The sequence below is a fragment of the Pipra filicauda genome, unplaced genomic scaffold, assembly GCF_003945595.2.
Source record: "Pipra filicauda isolate LSUMZ 115617 unplaced genomic scaffold, ASM394559v2 scaffold376_size704792_pilon, whole genome shotgun sequence".
NCBI lineage: Eukaryota > Metazoa > Chordata > Aves > Passeriformes > Pipridae > Pipra > Pipra filicauda.
This window is the reverse complement of record NW_024104505.1, coordinates 1-13,886: the sequence shown is the minus strand read 5'-3', so window position 1 is coordinate 13,886 and position 13,886 is coordinate 1. Positions and strand designations below refer to the sequence as shown.

The 13,886-nt window shown below is 46.2% G+C and overlaps 1 protein-coding gene across 1 annotated transcript; it reads right to left on the bottom strand.

Annotated features, from left to right (window-relative positions):
- Positions 1-4,507: 4,507 nt before the first annotated feature.
- CITED2 (Cbp/p300 interacting transactivator with Glu/Asp rich carboxy-terminal domain 2) lies at positions 4,508-7,543 on the bottom strand. Its single transcript, XM_027721317.2, has 2 exons — positions 7,150-7,543; positions 4,508-6,511 (listed from the first exon to the last, which is right to left on the bottom strand). The coding sequence occupies exon 2, from the start codon at positions 6,502-6,504 to the stop codon at positions 5,785-5,787; it is 720 nt and encodes a 239-aa protein (XP_027577118.1). The 5' UTR covers positions 6,505-6,511; positions 7,150-7,543; the 3' UTR covers positions 4,508-5,784.
- Between the last annotated feature and the right edge of the window lie 6,343 nt (positions 7,544-13,886).

Below are 13,886 nucleotides of genomic sequence, written 5' to 3'. Positions count from 1 at the left end.
AGGGAGAGAGAGTGAAATCTGAAATACTCTGCATTACCTCTGTTTGAACAGCAGCAGATAAGACATTTTATATACTTTCAGAAACCTCACCCTCTCCTGCACAGTGCACTAGTGCTAGCAAAGCAGCCTGCAGTAGGAAACTCACAGGGCAATTGTTAGGAGGCTCCTGGTTAAAACTGCACATAAGTAAGTGTGCCTTCAGTATCTTGTGATGAGCATCTGCTGAATATTTTGAACTTAAGAAATGTTGTGCATTCACACTAATATCTTAAGACACAGTTTTAGGAGCTTGACAAATCTGAAAGTTTCCTTTATTTTACTTTATTGCTTATAAAATAGGTAATATGTTGTCAAATAAACACTGCAATAGAGAGAGATAACAAAATGGCCCGGTGAAAGAAAAATGTGTGAAAAGTGGTTAGCATTTCACAAAGCCCAGTAAGGTGGAAAATGTTTTGCTAGTTTTTAATATGGTAAATATGTCTTTCAAAATCTGTTTCAGGCTTGTGATCAAATTGGCCCTCTGTAATTTTTTGAGGGAGGGACAGGCACAGCAGATGGAGAGGGACTGCAATACCTGAAGCAACTCTATTAAAAACCTGGTGTTGCAAATTTTTTTCTAAAATGAGGCAAACAGAATAACAGAGAACCTACCATAACAGCAGCTCATCTGTTCAGTCATTTGATGTATCTCATTATTGTTGCAGTTACTACGACTCAGCTTTATCTTATGCGTGAGCTCAATAGTGGTACCATATTGAAATGTGTAAATATATTTTCATAAACTATGTAAAACACCTCCTCTGTACTGACAAAATGATGCACTTAGAATACATGAAATTCTGAGAAAATGCTGTTGCCTTGAGTTCCAAAATCCTCTATTCCTCATCTGAGTTTTATTGCACGTGCAGTGTTATCTGAAAAATATATCTGTCAGACTATTTAAAAAATACTTTGTCTTATAATTTAAACAGCTCCCGTCAATGTTACCTAGTCCTTGTTCACACTGCTATCCCTATGAGTGATGATACAGAAATAGACCAGGTTAAGGTCGGTGCGTGTAGCCCAGATCTGTGACATTGGCATTTCTTATTCCTGCCTGCAGTAAACCTGCAGTGAGTATTTTTGAGGAAATGAAGGCTTCAAAAAGGACAGTTCTGGGGCCAGGGACAAGAACTGCTTTTTCTGGCTTCACTTGCCTCCCCCTCATGCCTGTGCTCACCCCAGTTTTGCTGGGTTTCTGATACAAGTGTGTATTGGCCCCTTGGGTACCAGCTCACACATTAAGCCCTGCTGTGCCACACAGCTAGGAGGAAGTAGAGGCAGAGGGCAGGAGGAGCAGGGTCGGAACAAGGTAAGAACAGGATGACTCCTACAGTGAGTTGTCTCAGAAGCCACTCATGCCCTGAAGAAATACCGGCAGTCAGTGCCATGGTCTAGTAACCACGGCAGTGTTGGATTAAGGGTTGGACTTGATCTCTGAGGTCTTTTCCAACCCGGTCGATTCTGTGATTCTATGACTCTATAATTCTATTCTGTGGGGTTCCACAGACACAAGCGTTTGGCTGAACACCAATGATCCACTGGGATGTGTATCCAACCCAGTGTGGAAAACATTTCCCTGGGGGAAAAGTAAAAAAAAAAAAAAAAAGAGAGAAAAAGAAAAAAAAGAAACAAATGAAAGGAACTCTGCAAATCCAGATGTTGGAATTTTCCAATCTTCCTAGCAAGACAAGATAAGCAGGGGATAATCCTTGTTTATATAACTTTTTTTTACTTTTTTTTTTCTTTAATAAAACCTGAGACCAACGGGCATGTTTTCACAAGGTTTGTTTGCTTCTCCTCTAAACACACTACGAGAAATTTCGGGAGGGCAGGGTGCTGGGCAGGGCCGCCGCCCCCGGGCACGGCTCTTCCCGGCACGGCGCTCCCGGCACGGCACTCCAGGGGCCCCTCGGGCAGGGCTGTGAGGAGCACTTGGCCGGCTCCCCTCGCTGTGAGCCATGCCAGCCTCGGCGCGGGGCCCTGGCCCCGCACTGCCCACGGCCGGGGCTGGCACGAAGCCCCCGGCCCGAGGGCGGCTCTCGGCGCCCTCGCCCTCCGCGCCCGGCCGTGCCCGCGGCGGAGCGGTGCAGGGAGCGCGGCCGCCACCAGGGGCCGCCGTGGCGCCGCCTCCCGACCGCGCAGGTGGCTGCGGCCGCCGAGCCGGGCCGGGCCGGGCCGGGCCGGGCCTCCCCCAGCGCCCCCGAGCCCCGTCGGTAAGGGGGTAGGTGCTCCCCCACTGCGGCCTTCAGCCCAGCGCCCACCCGTGAATTCTTTATTCCGAGGGAAGAAGGACGAGGACTGCGCTAATCGGCGCCTGATTTCTCACCGAGCGCGCCTTGCGTGGCGGGGCGGCTTAGGGCTGATCTCCCTTCCAAATAAAGCAGCGCGGCTATTTATGGCCGTGGCTTAAAGAGGAGCAGATCTCATGTACCATGTTGGAAGTTCTTGAAAAACAGCCAAAGTACAGAGGTCAAGTTTCCTGCACTGACAGAAACTTAGCGGGATGGCAGTGTCCTTCATGAGGAGCTGGAGAACTAGGTCGCCGTGCATCCTTCACTAATCACTCGGTTCCAATAATAAATTACTTCAGTGTATTTCCAAGCAGCATGGAGGCCAGAGAGGATCTACTTGAAAGTCTGTTACTGCCTCAGCCATCGGGAGCATTGCCAAGGGGTTCACACTGGCAAGATGAGGGTCAGGCCCCCAGAATTACTTGGTGGATATTATGAATAAGAAAATACACAGTTGTGTTATCCACTAGGATATGACTCTTCATTAGAAATTAAGGGACAAGGTAGATAATATGATTGTTTGGCAAATTTCCCCAGGGTCAACTTTTAAGAAATCACAAAACCCTTGGCGATGCATTGCCCAAAGCCAGTGCTTTCAGTAGCTGCTGTTACTTAAGAGGCAGCAGCTCTCAGGAGTTTTACAAGGTGTTGTACGCAAATAGACTCTACCAGTGTGCACATGGAACTGCCTATTCTTGGAAAAGCTTATATAGAAGGATTTAATGTTGACAGACTTAAGTAGTGATGTCTCAACTGTGAAGAATCTGTTGTTTAATCAACTTTATGAAGCAAAAGTGCCTATCATTAAAGTGAGAGTATTCCCTTTTGTTTTAGGAGATTGCTGAGGCTTTAAACATCTATGCAATTCGCTATGCACATAATCTGATAGTCTGTTTTACAAGAAGTTGATAAGAATCAGAAAAGTCACCCTCCCAAACTCCAGCAGAAGAGGGCAATGAACCGTGCACCAATCAAACAGCCTTAAAAATGGAAAAAGGATTTATATAGTAGCAAATTGGGCAATGGGTCTTAAAACAACAGCTGTATTCTTCTAAACGCTCTTACGTTATTGGTGAGTTAGTAAGTTATCATTCACTGCCATTTGATGTTAAATTTACTGTCACAAAATGTTAGCCATCACTAGCTGAAGCCAGAAGGTTCCTTTTTTTAAATTGTTGGGTACTGAGAGTTGTCTAAGAATGGGCTGTCACTGCCTGCAGAGAAAATTTTGTCATCTCAGGTTTTCCCAGAAGTGTACACTTCCTTTTTTCTATCTTTGCTAATACTTCAATATTTACTTGGGGTTTGGTTGTTTTTGTTTGGTTTTTTTTTTGTTTTTGTTTTTTGTTTTGTTTTGTTTTGTTTTGTTTTGTTTTTAACATTCATAAAACATATTAGCTGCTTCCTGTCTTAAGGCAAAGAAGGCCAAGTATCACTTTTCTCACCAGCTGGGACAATCTTAGCAATAGCAATCAGTTTAACTTCCCCGCTGGATTCAAAACACTGCTATTTACACTCCCATTGTGTGGTGATATTCTCCGCTGTTTATGTGACCAGGTTTAAAATTTAACTATATCCACCACACTGGTTTTCTTCCTAATAAAGTGGGAAGATGTGGATTAAAAAGTAGGCAAAAAGACAGCATGGTGATACTGGTCCGGTATCGAACTTGGGAAGCATGGCTAAACAGGATTAAATGTATTATTAGGGTCCTAGTCCCACAGCCCTCACTGAACTAAATATTTGTGCAGGAGCTTTGCCAAAGGGCCAATGAGGGCAGAAGGCAGCAAGTTGGCATTAAAGGAGCAAGGTATCAGCTGCCTTAAAATAAAGGGCATTTTCCCCCAAAATATTTAAAGTAGAACTGTATGGATTTGTTTCAGTGACTTCAGTTGGTAGCAATTTGTGGGAGAGAAGGGTCAGAGATATCCCACTGTGGAATACTTCAAGGATATATGCTATGCCCCCTCTCCTAAGCCACTGGAAATGAAATGCAATCGGCTCCAGTGTGATGCAGGTCTGGATTGATGCAACAGTCTCCTGTGAGGTGAGAGGGACAGGATGACACCCCCCCCCCCCCTTCCCACATTACAAATACTTTTTATATATGTCTTTTTACATAACTCTTCCAGGTGATATAATAAATATACAAAAGAACAAAGTCTACTATATAAATGAAAGCAGATTTATAAAATTACAAGTTTAATAGATAAATATAATAAATACTTTATGCATCATAACTCTGGACAACTACATTTAAAGCAAGTATGTTGGCAAGTCACAAAAAAGTTGCGCCTTGGCAACTTTATTTTTCAGAAAAACCACACTGACAGGCATATTACAATGTTACGCATGAGGCTTTATGCTGTAAGTATGTTCAAATCCCACTCACCTACTGAGTTCACCATGACGTATATATGGGTGTAGTGTACTTTCTATTTTGGAATGTCTTTTTGCACACCAACACGGTTGTACAGATAGATGTTCTACTTACCGGGGACAGTGGGGAAGAGTTTTGAAGAAAAATACTGGTAAATGACTTCTAGAAAAACTAAAGAATTTCTTAACTTTTTATTGACATTGGCAAATTAAAATAGAATAAATTAACAATATTTTCTCAAAAAAATGTTTTGTACAAAAATACTGTCAAAATTTCCTGAAAAGCTTTCAACACAGTAGTATCTTTTCATGTACTGAATAAACTATATTAGCACAGTGTCAAAACGCTGAAGACAGAAACAAAATAAAAAAAGATCTGTGAAATGTTTGCCACTAGTCAACATTCCATCCACACCATATTATTGTCTATACATATGGGGGAAGGGGAATGGGTAGCAGACTTTTTAAGTAACAGTATTACTTTTCCTGATCCGGAAAGGTTTGGCCCACATCTGTTAAGCTTCCAGTTTAGCGTATTCAGAAAAAAAAAATTAGTCTGCACTGCAATGCATAGTTAAAAATTAAGCAAGATGGCAGCTTTTGTGCAGTAGTGTCTGCCCTTCAAAGTTCATGCAACGAACTAATGAATGCAATTCTTTTCCCTGTTCACTCAGAATTTGAATGCAGTTCAAGTCATTGAAAATCATCGTTTACAAAATCCACAAGATTAAGGAATTTGCCAAGATTAATATCTAACAGTTCAGCACTGTGGGAATTATGGGCATGTTACTGCAAGGAAATTAAGAGAGGGAGGTGGGGAGGGTAGTGACCAACATAAAAAGGCAGAGTTTGCTAGATATTATTACTACGGGAGGGGAGGTTAGTGACAAAGCTACCAAAAAAAAAAAAAAGTGGTGGCAGCGATTTAAAAAAAAAAAAAATTATACAAGCGCATATTTGACTCTGCTTTCCAGATTCTCACCTTTTCAAGCCCTGAAAAGTGAGACACCGTGTCTAGGGGAATGTTTTCATTCGCACCGATAAAAGTCCTTTGTTTGTTTTAAATGAATCAGCAGCTCACCCTACTGGGCTGCTGTTTGCAAACGAAGTCTGTCATGAAGTCAAACTCGTTCTGTCCCAACCACAGCTCGGGAAGCTCCTTGATGCGATCCAGCCCCATTTCGATGACTAAGGACATGAGGACCTCCTCGTCGATGAAGTCCGTGTCTATGACATTGGGCGGCAGCATTGCCGCGGGGACGTGGGGGACGGAGGGCGGCAAGCCGCTGCCGCCGCCGCCGTGCTTGGGGTTGCAGTCCCTGAAATGCTGCTGGCTGCTGCCGTTCAGCTGGTGGCTGCCGGGGTGCAAGTCCGGCATGTAGTGGCTGTGGGGGTAGGGGTGGTGGCTGAAGTACTGGTTGTTCAGCTTCTGGAGCTGCATGCTGGCGCTCAGCTGCCCTCCTGGGCTGGCGACGGGGGGAGCCATGAACTGGGAGCCGCTGAAGCGGGCGGGGGGCGGCATGCTGCCGGCCGGGTGCCCTCCGTTCACGCCGCCCGGCCCCATGGCGTGCCTCACCCCGCTGCTCGCGTTCATATTCCCAGCTCCGTAATGTATATGGTCGCCCATCAGGGCGCTGAAGGCGTGTTGCTGCGGCGGCTGCTGCTGCTGGTGGTGGTGATGGGGGGTGGGAAACTGCCCCATGCCCATCCGGTGCGCAGGGTGGTGGTGGAGCCCGCCAGATCCGTCGGGAAATCGCCCGTGGTTCATGGCCATCATGTGGTCTGCCATTGCTCACCTGGAAAGTTAGCGCGTGAATACATTAGGAAAATACACCCTTCCTCGGACATCCAGCCGCCCTCTCCCAGACCAGCTGCATCTGCCTGGACATGGCAGAAAATACTCCGCTGGTGCTGCAGTCCTCTCCTTCTCGGGAGAGGGGGAAAAGAACCAAACCAACCCAAACCCAAAAATATACCGTGGCTCCACCATGGAGTACAAAGGGGAAAAATAAAAGGGGAGCCTGCGGCACGAAAATCCCGGTCCCCTCCGCTAATCCGGTGGGCAGCACGCCTTCCCACTCCAAGTCGCGCATACCTATCGGCGGGGAGCGTCGCGTTCGGCCTCGGCAGCCGCCTCCCCGCGCCCCGAAGGCGCCCGAGCCCCCCGGCTTCGCCCGGGAAGGCAGCGGATTCCCACGGCACTCGCGCTAACTTGGGGGAACAAGCAAAGAATTGGCAAGTCCCACCTAGCCGCTGTCAGCAACTTTCGGAATTAAGTCCCAATTATTTTGTTAAAAATACGGTAGTGCATAGATAACGACGTGAAGCCAAGGCAGCCGAGAAACACCTCTCCTCGGGTGTTTATACAGTCACGTTTTTCCTGTTGCACACAAAAGGGACACCCAGCACCAGCCACGAGAACCGCCGCACTCACCTCCCGGCTTCTTTTTCTCCTTCAAAGGTGGCGGTGGAATCAGTCAGCGAGAGTCACCCAGCATAGAGAGGGCTTTCCCGACTCCCTCTCCCCGGCGCTGACGTGACGGCGCCGCGATCGCTGCCGCAGCCCCGGACCTGGTTCTCGCCTCTCCGCGAGTCGCATCGGCACTTGCCAACAATGAGCTATGTTCCTTACACGGCTTTGGCCGCGGCTAATATAGGATTTCAGAAGGGAGGAGCAAAACCCTTACAGGCAACCAGAAGTAAAACCTGGAGCAAGCGGGGCGGGGGGGAGGGAAGGAGGTGTTGGGGGGGAGAAACTGGGGGGGCGGTAAGCCAAACACTGAACACGCAGGGCGCGCGCGCAGACAGCGGGGTACGCGCGTGTAGGGAGACACGCGGGAAGGGGCCCGGCGGGTCGGGAAGGCACCCAGGCACCCCGCTCCCTGCCCCTGGTCCGCTCTGCGGCGCCCCTCTCAGCGCCTCCCCTGGGAACAAAGCGGGGCTCGGCGGAGGGGTGGCAGGAGCGGCACCCCGCGCACCCCGCCGCCGCTCACTCTCCGCCCGCGGCCCCGTCCGGCTCCGCGTCCCGGCATCGCCGGCGGCCCCGGCGCCCCGTCCGCTCGCGCGGCGGGCGCGGACACGCGTGGGGCTGAGCGCTCCAGCGGCGCTGCCCGGGCAGGGCGAGGCCCATCCCTCCGGCGCTTCCGCGGTGCAGGTGCCCGGATCCGCCGGCGTGAGGCCACAGAACCCGCGTGGGCGTCCTTGGAGCCAGCCGCTCTCCCAGAGGCGAGATCCGAAATCCACCTTTTTCCACAGACACGGGCGCCGCATGCAGGAGGTGTGTGTATGAGGGTGCCGGCACTCTTCCTACTCCCACGTCCTTCCATCCCTTGTTTTTGCCCCACAGCCCCCGGGGCTGTGCAGGGCGAGTGCCCACTCACTCTTGCCCTTGGCCGGTGTGATGGGGTTTATTATTGTTATTTACGATTGTTTTCCTTGCAATGGCAAAGACGAACAGAAGACGAGGAGTGCAGGTGGGCACAGGATTTGCACGGGCAGTCGCCCTGGCTGGGCACGTCCGCTGTCGCTCCTCCTGCTCGGCAATGCCCTGCCTTGCTGCACAGCCCAGGCGGGGCCATGTGTATCCAAGACACCCCCTACCCTACCGGCGCTCCTGCCTCTTGCTCCAGATCCACCAGCTCCTCTCTGAAGGGCAGCCATGCTGAAGTAGCAGGGACGAACTGAAGGGCCAGGGGAAGCATGCCACAGGGCAGTGCTGGATGGTGGGCCCGTTTTCCATAGTGGCTTCTCCTGGCTTTCTGCTTCCCCTCTTTTTTCCTGCTTTCAGCTGTCTGCGGGCACAGTGGTAGATAGGACACTCCCCTCAGCACCAGGAATTGTGAATTGGATGTCAAAGCAGCCATCCTGTAGGCTTCCATGAGGTTTCTACTCTTCCAAGCAGTTTGCAAGGATGCAGTGGTGCTGGAGGGCCTCCCCAGGAGGCACAGGTGAGGGCAAATGGGATACTTCAAGATGCAGTCCATGTGGCATGTCCTGCCTCCTTTTGGGTGGGCTAGGTCCTTGGTGCAGCGAAATATAAAGGTGAAATCAAAAGGAGGGTAACCTCCACCTCATCTCTCCTTTGCATGGAGCCAGAGCTGGGTTCCTGGATGCAGTGAGATATAATGGATGAGTGATTTCCCGTGTGGCTGGTGCAATCCTTAGCAAAGCCATGTGGGCAGGTGGTAGTGGTTTGACACCAGGAAAATACACAGCTGACACCCCAGCTGTGAGGTACAGGGGTGGAATCAAAGCACTGGGAGGACAGGAAGCTTTAAAAGTGTCCGAGTTACCTCAAGGAAGTTACCTCATCCTGCAGCTTCCCTTCCTGCAGTGATCAAGTAGGGTGCCCACCATGATTTCACCTTTTGGTCTTCAAATGCATGTGAGTAGGTGGACATCTGGGAGTTCCGATTGAGTGAGGACCTCCAGTATGGCCAGGGATGATCAGAAAAGTGACAGTACCTTTCTGGAGTTTTTTCTTTCTCATTGGTGTGCAGGTTTTGTGGGGCAAAACAATGAATAATAAGAAGATCCTGTTCCATTTGGCATGTAGTCAGCTGTGTATCATGACAAGTGGTTTGTTTAATGTCACATATCCATGGTGATACTGGTATGTCTTTTTACTCTCCACTGCCTTAAGTTTGCAATCCTTTTTAAAGCCAAGCACACATTGTATCACCGACCTGCAAATGCCCTTTCCTATTTTCAGCTTTCAGATGCTGGAAGCTGCCGGCTTGCCAAAGTGAGTTATGGACAATTGGCATGAGACTGCCAGAAGCAATAGTAGGGAAGTCACAGCCTTGATACCTCACTCATACTAAGCATATCTTCAGGTATTTACAGTGTACATACAGAGAATTAGGCAGGACGGTGTTTTCTTCATCGGGGTTGCAGTGGGGTCCAGATAAGGCTCAGCTGAGTGGTGCCAGATGAGCCAAGTCTGTCACTGTTTATGGCCTTAGTAAAGTGGGAACACAATCAGTTGGTTGCTTTCCAGGAAACGGCTGGAAGACTTGTGGCAGGCAGCTAAGGGAATGCAGGACAAAGCATGAGCCCATCACTACCGATCTCACAGGAAACCCCAAATCTCATTTGTTTGCCTCTCCTGATCTAAGCCACGGTTATTTAAAGAAATCTTTTCACTTATATTCTTCAAAGTCTTCTGCATACATGTGTTGGTTCCTCAGTCAAACAGCAAGAAATCAGGGCACTGCATATCAGGAGAAAGCCAGAGATGGCCATGGGTGGGAATGAAAGCAGCAGGATTCACAGAGTTGCTTCTTAAGTGAAGAATCTGAGTAGAGTTGAAAGCAGAATGTGACTTATGTGCCCATCGAGGAAGAATCACTGAGAAATATCAAACAACAATGGAAAAGAAAGGGAAAGATGGATCCTGGGTTGAGTGTTAACATTTTGGATTGGAAGGTCAGACAGGCACTGAGGCTGGCTTGCAGATGCGTCCCTGTTCATTCCTTCCGGACTGGAATGTCTGTAGAGTGTGGTGAAAGGAAGGAAAAGAAAATCAAAAAGGAGAATCCCACATGGTGTTTTTTCAGGTATTTACTGGAAATGTTTAAACCAGCTGAATACTGGGGCATATCACTGGAACAAGATACATGAGGCAACCAATTTCAGGAGGACTTGGATCTCCAAGTCATTTTTTGCAACTCTGAGAGTATAATCCCTAACTCTCTGTGACTTGTCTGTCCCAATGATCATGGAGGTGAGTTTCTGTGTCTTCCCTCCCATGCTGACACAAAACAGTCAGGAAAACCCAGGTCAGGACATCTGCTAGGGTTATCTGATAGGAAGTTTTATATTAGAATGATATCCTGGAAGAAATGCCCTTTCCGTAAAAATGATTATGCTCTGCTATTGGGAAGACAAGCCAGGATTTTCTGGCTGTTCTTGTTTTTGACCTCTTCTCAGCTTCCTTCAGTCCCACCCTTCCCAGAGGCACCTGGCAGCTTGGAGGGAAGAGGGAACTTTGGTACAGGAGGTCCACAGCTCTTTGCTGGGTGGTTGCCCTGGTTTCACTGTCCACTCTGAAGAAAGCAGTGACGAGTTTGTGTAGATGGGCACCCAGGAAACAGAAAAATCTGTTTATGCCTTTTTTTTCCTTTTTCTGGAATTCTCTTTGTGAGAAGAACAGTTGGAGGTTTTTTGCCATTGGGGTTTTGACTAAAAGGGAGTTCCATTTTCTGACTTGTTTTACTGAGAGACCTATTATTCTTATGTGATTGAGGGGAAAGACTGGACACAAGATGGATCTGGTTATGTAATTCTCTGAGTATCCAGGTGGGAAGGAATTACCTTGGCATGTTTGTTTGAACGGCACCAAAGTCCAGACTATGGCAGAAAACATAGAATTAACTCAGTTCACTTAGTTCAATACCAGATACAAGCTTCCTAAAGCCATCACAGCTCCCCTCTGTTGGTCCAGACACCAGCCAGCTATTCTCCAGAGCTGGGTATCTGCCTTCCCATTGCAACAATCTGCTCTCTTGGGGAGGCCACTGTTCAGTGAGGTAGTGCACCTGACTTACAGGTAGGCAGCCTAAATGTGGAAGAGATGACCCATTGGGGTTTTCTTTCAGTGGTAGCCTATGTTACAAGGAGTTACTGGAGTGATGTCAAAGCAAATCTATATTGTGTTCCTAAGAGCTGGCTAGTGTGGGAAAGTCAGTGGAAATACAGAGAGAGACACAGAATGTGTCTCCATTAGTCTGCGCAGGACTAATTTTTTACTTGCCAAATTTCACAGGATAAACCATCTCTGTGCTGATTGGAAGAGGTTACTCTGCTGATAATGAGGGTTACAGGTATATGTTTTTAGTAGCAAATCATTTTGAAAAGCAAAGAGTTAGAGCAAGGAACTTCCTTGAAGCATTAGGGGATATGTAAGAGGGCTTCATGTGCTTGAATCTCTTGTTGGTATGCCAGGAACCAAAGATGTATGTATCAAATTACTGGCCAAAATTAGGGAACATAGGCTATGCAAATTGTGCTACTCTCTTCCCACCCACATTTTTTGCGTTAGTTTAGATGGCTCAAGATAGTAACATGCCAATGTATTTTATTTCAGTAATAATGAATATAGCTTTGCACCCTTCATCTGCATCATCTTTTTTGTGTGAGACTGTGTTTGGAAGCATGACAAACTCCATTGTTTTACCCTTATATGCCCTCTCAGAGCAGTCCTTCAAACTTGTGTGATCACAACTGAGATTCTTCCTTAAGTGTAATTTCAATACATGACATCTTCTTTGAAAAAGAAACTCTGCAAAAATTGGAAAATTTATTAAGAACATTATTTCCTGAAGGTGCTCAAGAGGATGTAAATATACAAAAATAAACATACACATAAGCAAATAATTAATCAAGCATAATTCCATTTGCTCTTTCTCACACAGAACTTCAATTTGGAGTTCACTACTCTTTACTTTTGGGTATCAGTGGGAACCAGAAATAACAAAAGGAAACATTCAGGTGCCTTTGACAAAGCCATAGTAGCTTCTGTAGTAAACTGAATGACACGAGGTTCAAATAGAGCACAGAGGTGGAAAGCAGTCACCAGCTAGACTGTATGAACAAATAGTTGTTTTGTTTGGAGACCAAGCCAAGTACTAGTGCTACTGGATTGGGTCAACCAAACACTTTAAAAAAAAATCTAGGTAGAATGAAATGTTTTATTTAATTAGAAATTATTAGAAAGCAGTGTACGTACTTTTAAGTATGTATTAGACCTGGATGAGTACACCTGAAGTGTTCATTGCATACATTCTGTAATTAATTGAACTGTAGTTGACAAGTAATTTATTTAAAGTCCGCCACATAAGTGAAACTTATTATTAGGATGAATTGGAATGCTAAAAAAAAAAAAGAGAAAGATTTATGATTACAAATATAGGCCACAATATAAGATACATTTACACACATGATTAACATTCACGTTTTTTTAGGCAGATCATTTCATACCCTACCCTACTCCCCTGTATCTGCATACAAATATTCTATTTTAAGTTGGTGAGGCCATGGAGGAAATAAGATACCACTCAGTATGAGTAAGTTTGACAAAATTTTAACTTCTCAAACCACCAACTGATCAAATTGACACAAGTCCAACAACAGTCCGTACTGGGGACTGGATTTTGAGGTGGTCACATCTTTACAGTACAGCAGTCCACTTAAAACACTGATCTGTGTGAGTGTCTGGCCTGGAATTTAATAATACTCAATCTAAAATGTAGTTATATTATTGCATTGATTAAATCCACATTTTATCTTTGCAGTTTCAATATTTCCGACTTGAAGAAAATGTTAGTAAAATTAACATAATGGTTATATAAGAGAAATGTTCTGTTGCAATGCTGAACGTCAATTTAGATATGGGTAAGCACATACTTTGGGTGTGCTAAACATTGGACTCAATGGTATCATATGTAGCAGAACCTCTCTAAATCACATGAGAAATGCTGACTTTGATGGGACTCTAAAAAGGTTCATTGTAGAGCAAACAAGTGTGTGCCAGAACGGTATGGTAGTATGTAGGAAAGTAGTTGTTCCGTATAGTCACTGTGGTCATTAAGGCTTCTCCAGCATCTTTGCCACTTTGAATTTTTATTTAAATAAATAGGGAAGTAGTTTAATCCTCCTCATGATGACAAAGGGTTACAAGGCAGCTGTGGTGTTGGTCACGTGTCACACATTGTCAGCAGACGGTTGCAGTTTCAGTTACATTTTCTCCTTTGATTTGATTATGTTCTTCTCCTAAATTAAATAATTATAATGTGTGTACTGTGTGGTACTGGCAGCACCATCCATTCCAGGCCTTCAGAAATATGCCGTGGGTTCAGGAGAATTTGTAAGCCATAAACCTTCTCATCTTGTTTGGCTTTTTAGGCAACTTACTTTGCATACATCTTCTCCAGTGGTTTATTTTTTACAAGTATGAAGAATCTGGGAATCATTCCAGTCTGACCTGTTTTTTCAGTGTTTTTTCACTGCTTTTCTTTGGTTGAAGAACCTTTTTACTGCAAAACTGTATTTTGAGGTTTTATATTTCAAACTGTGTCTCAGTCCAGCACTTCACGTTGTGTGTTCCCTGAAACACCAATAGGTTATCTTTGTTTTCTGTGGCAAGGGTTAATCTCTCTCAGACAGGCCATT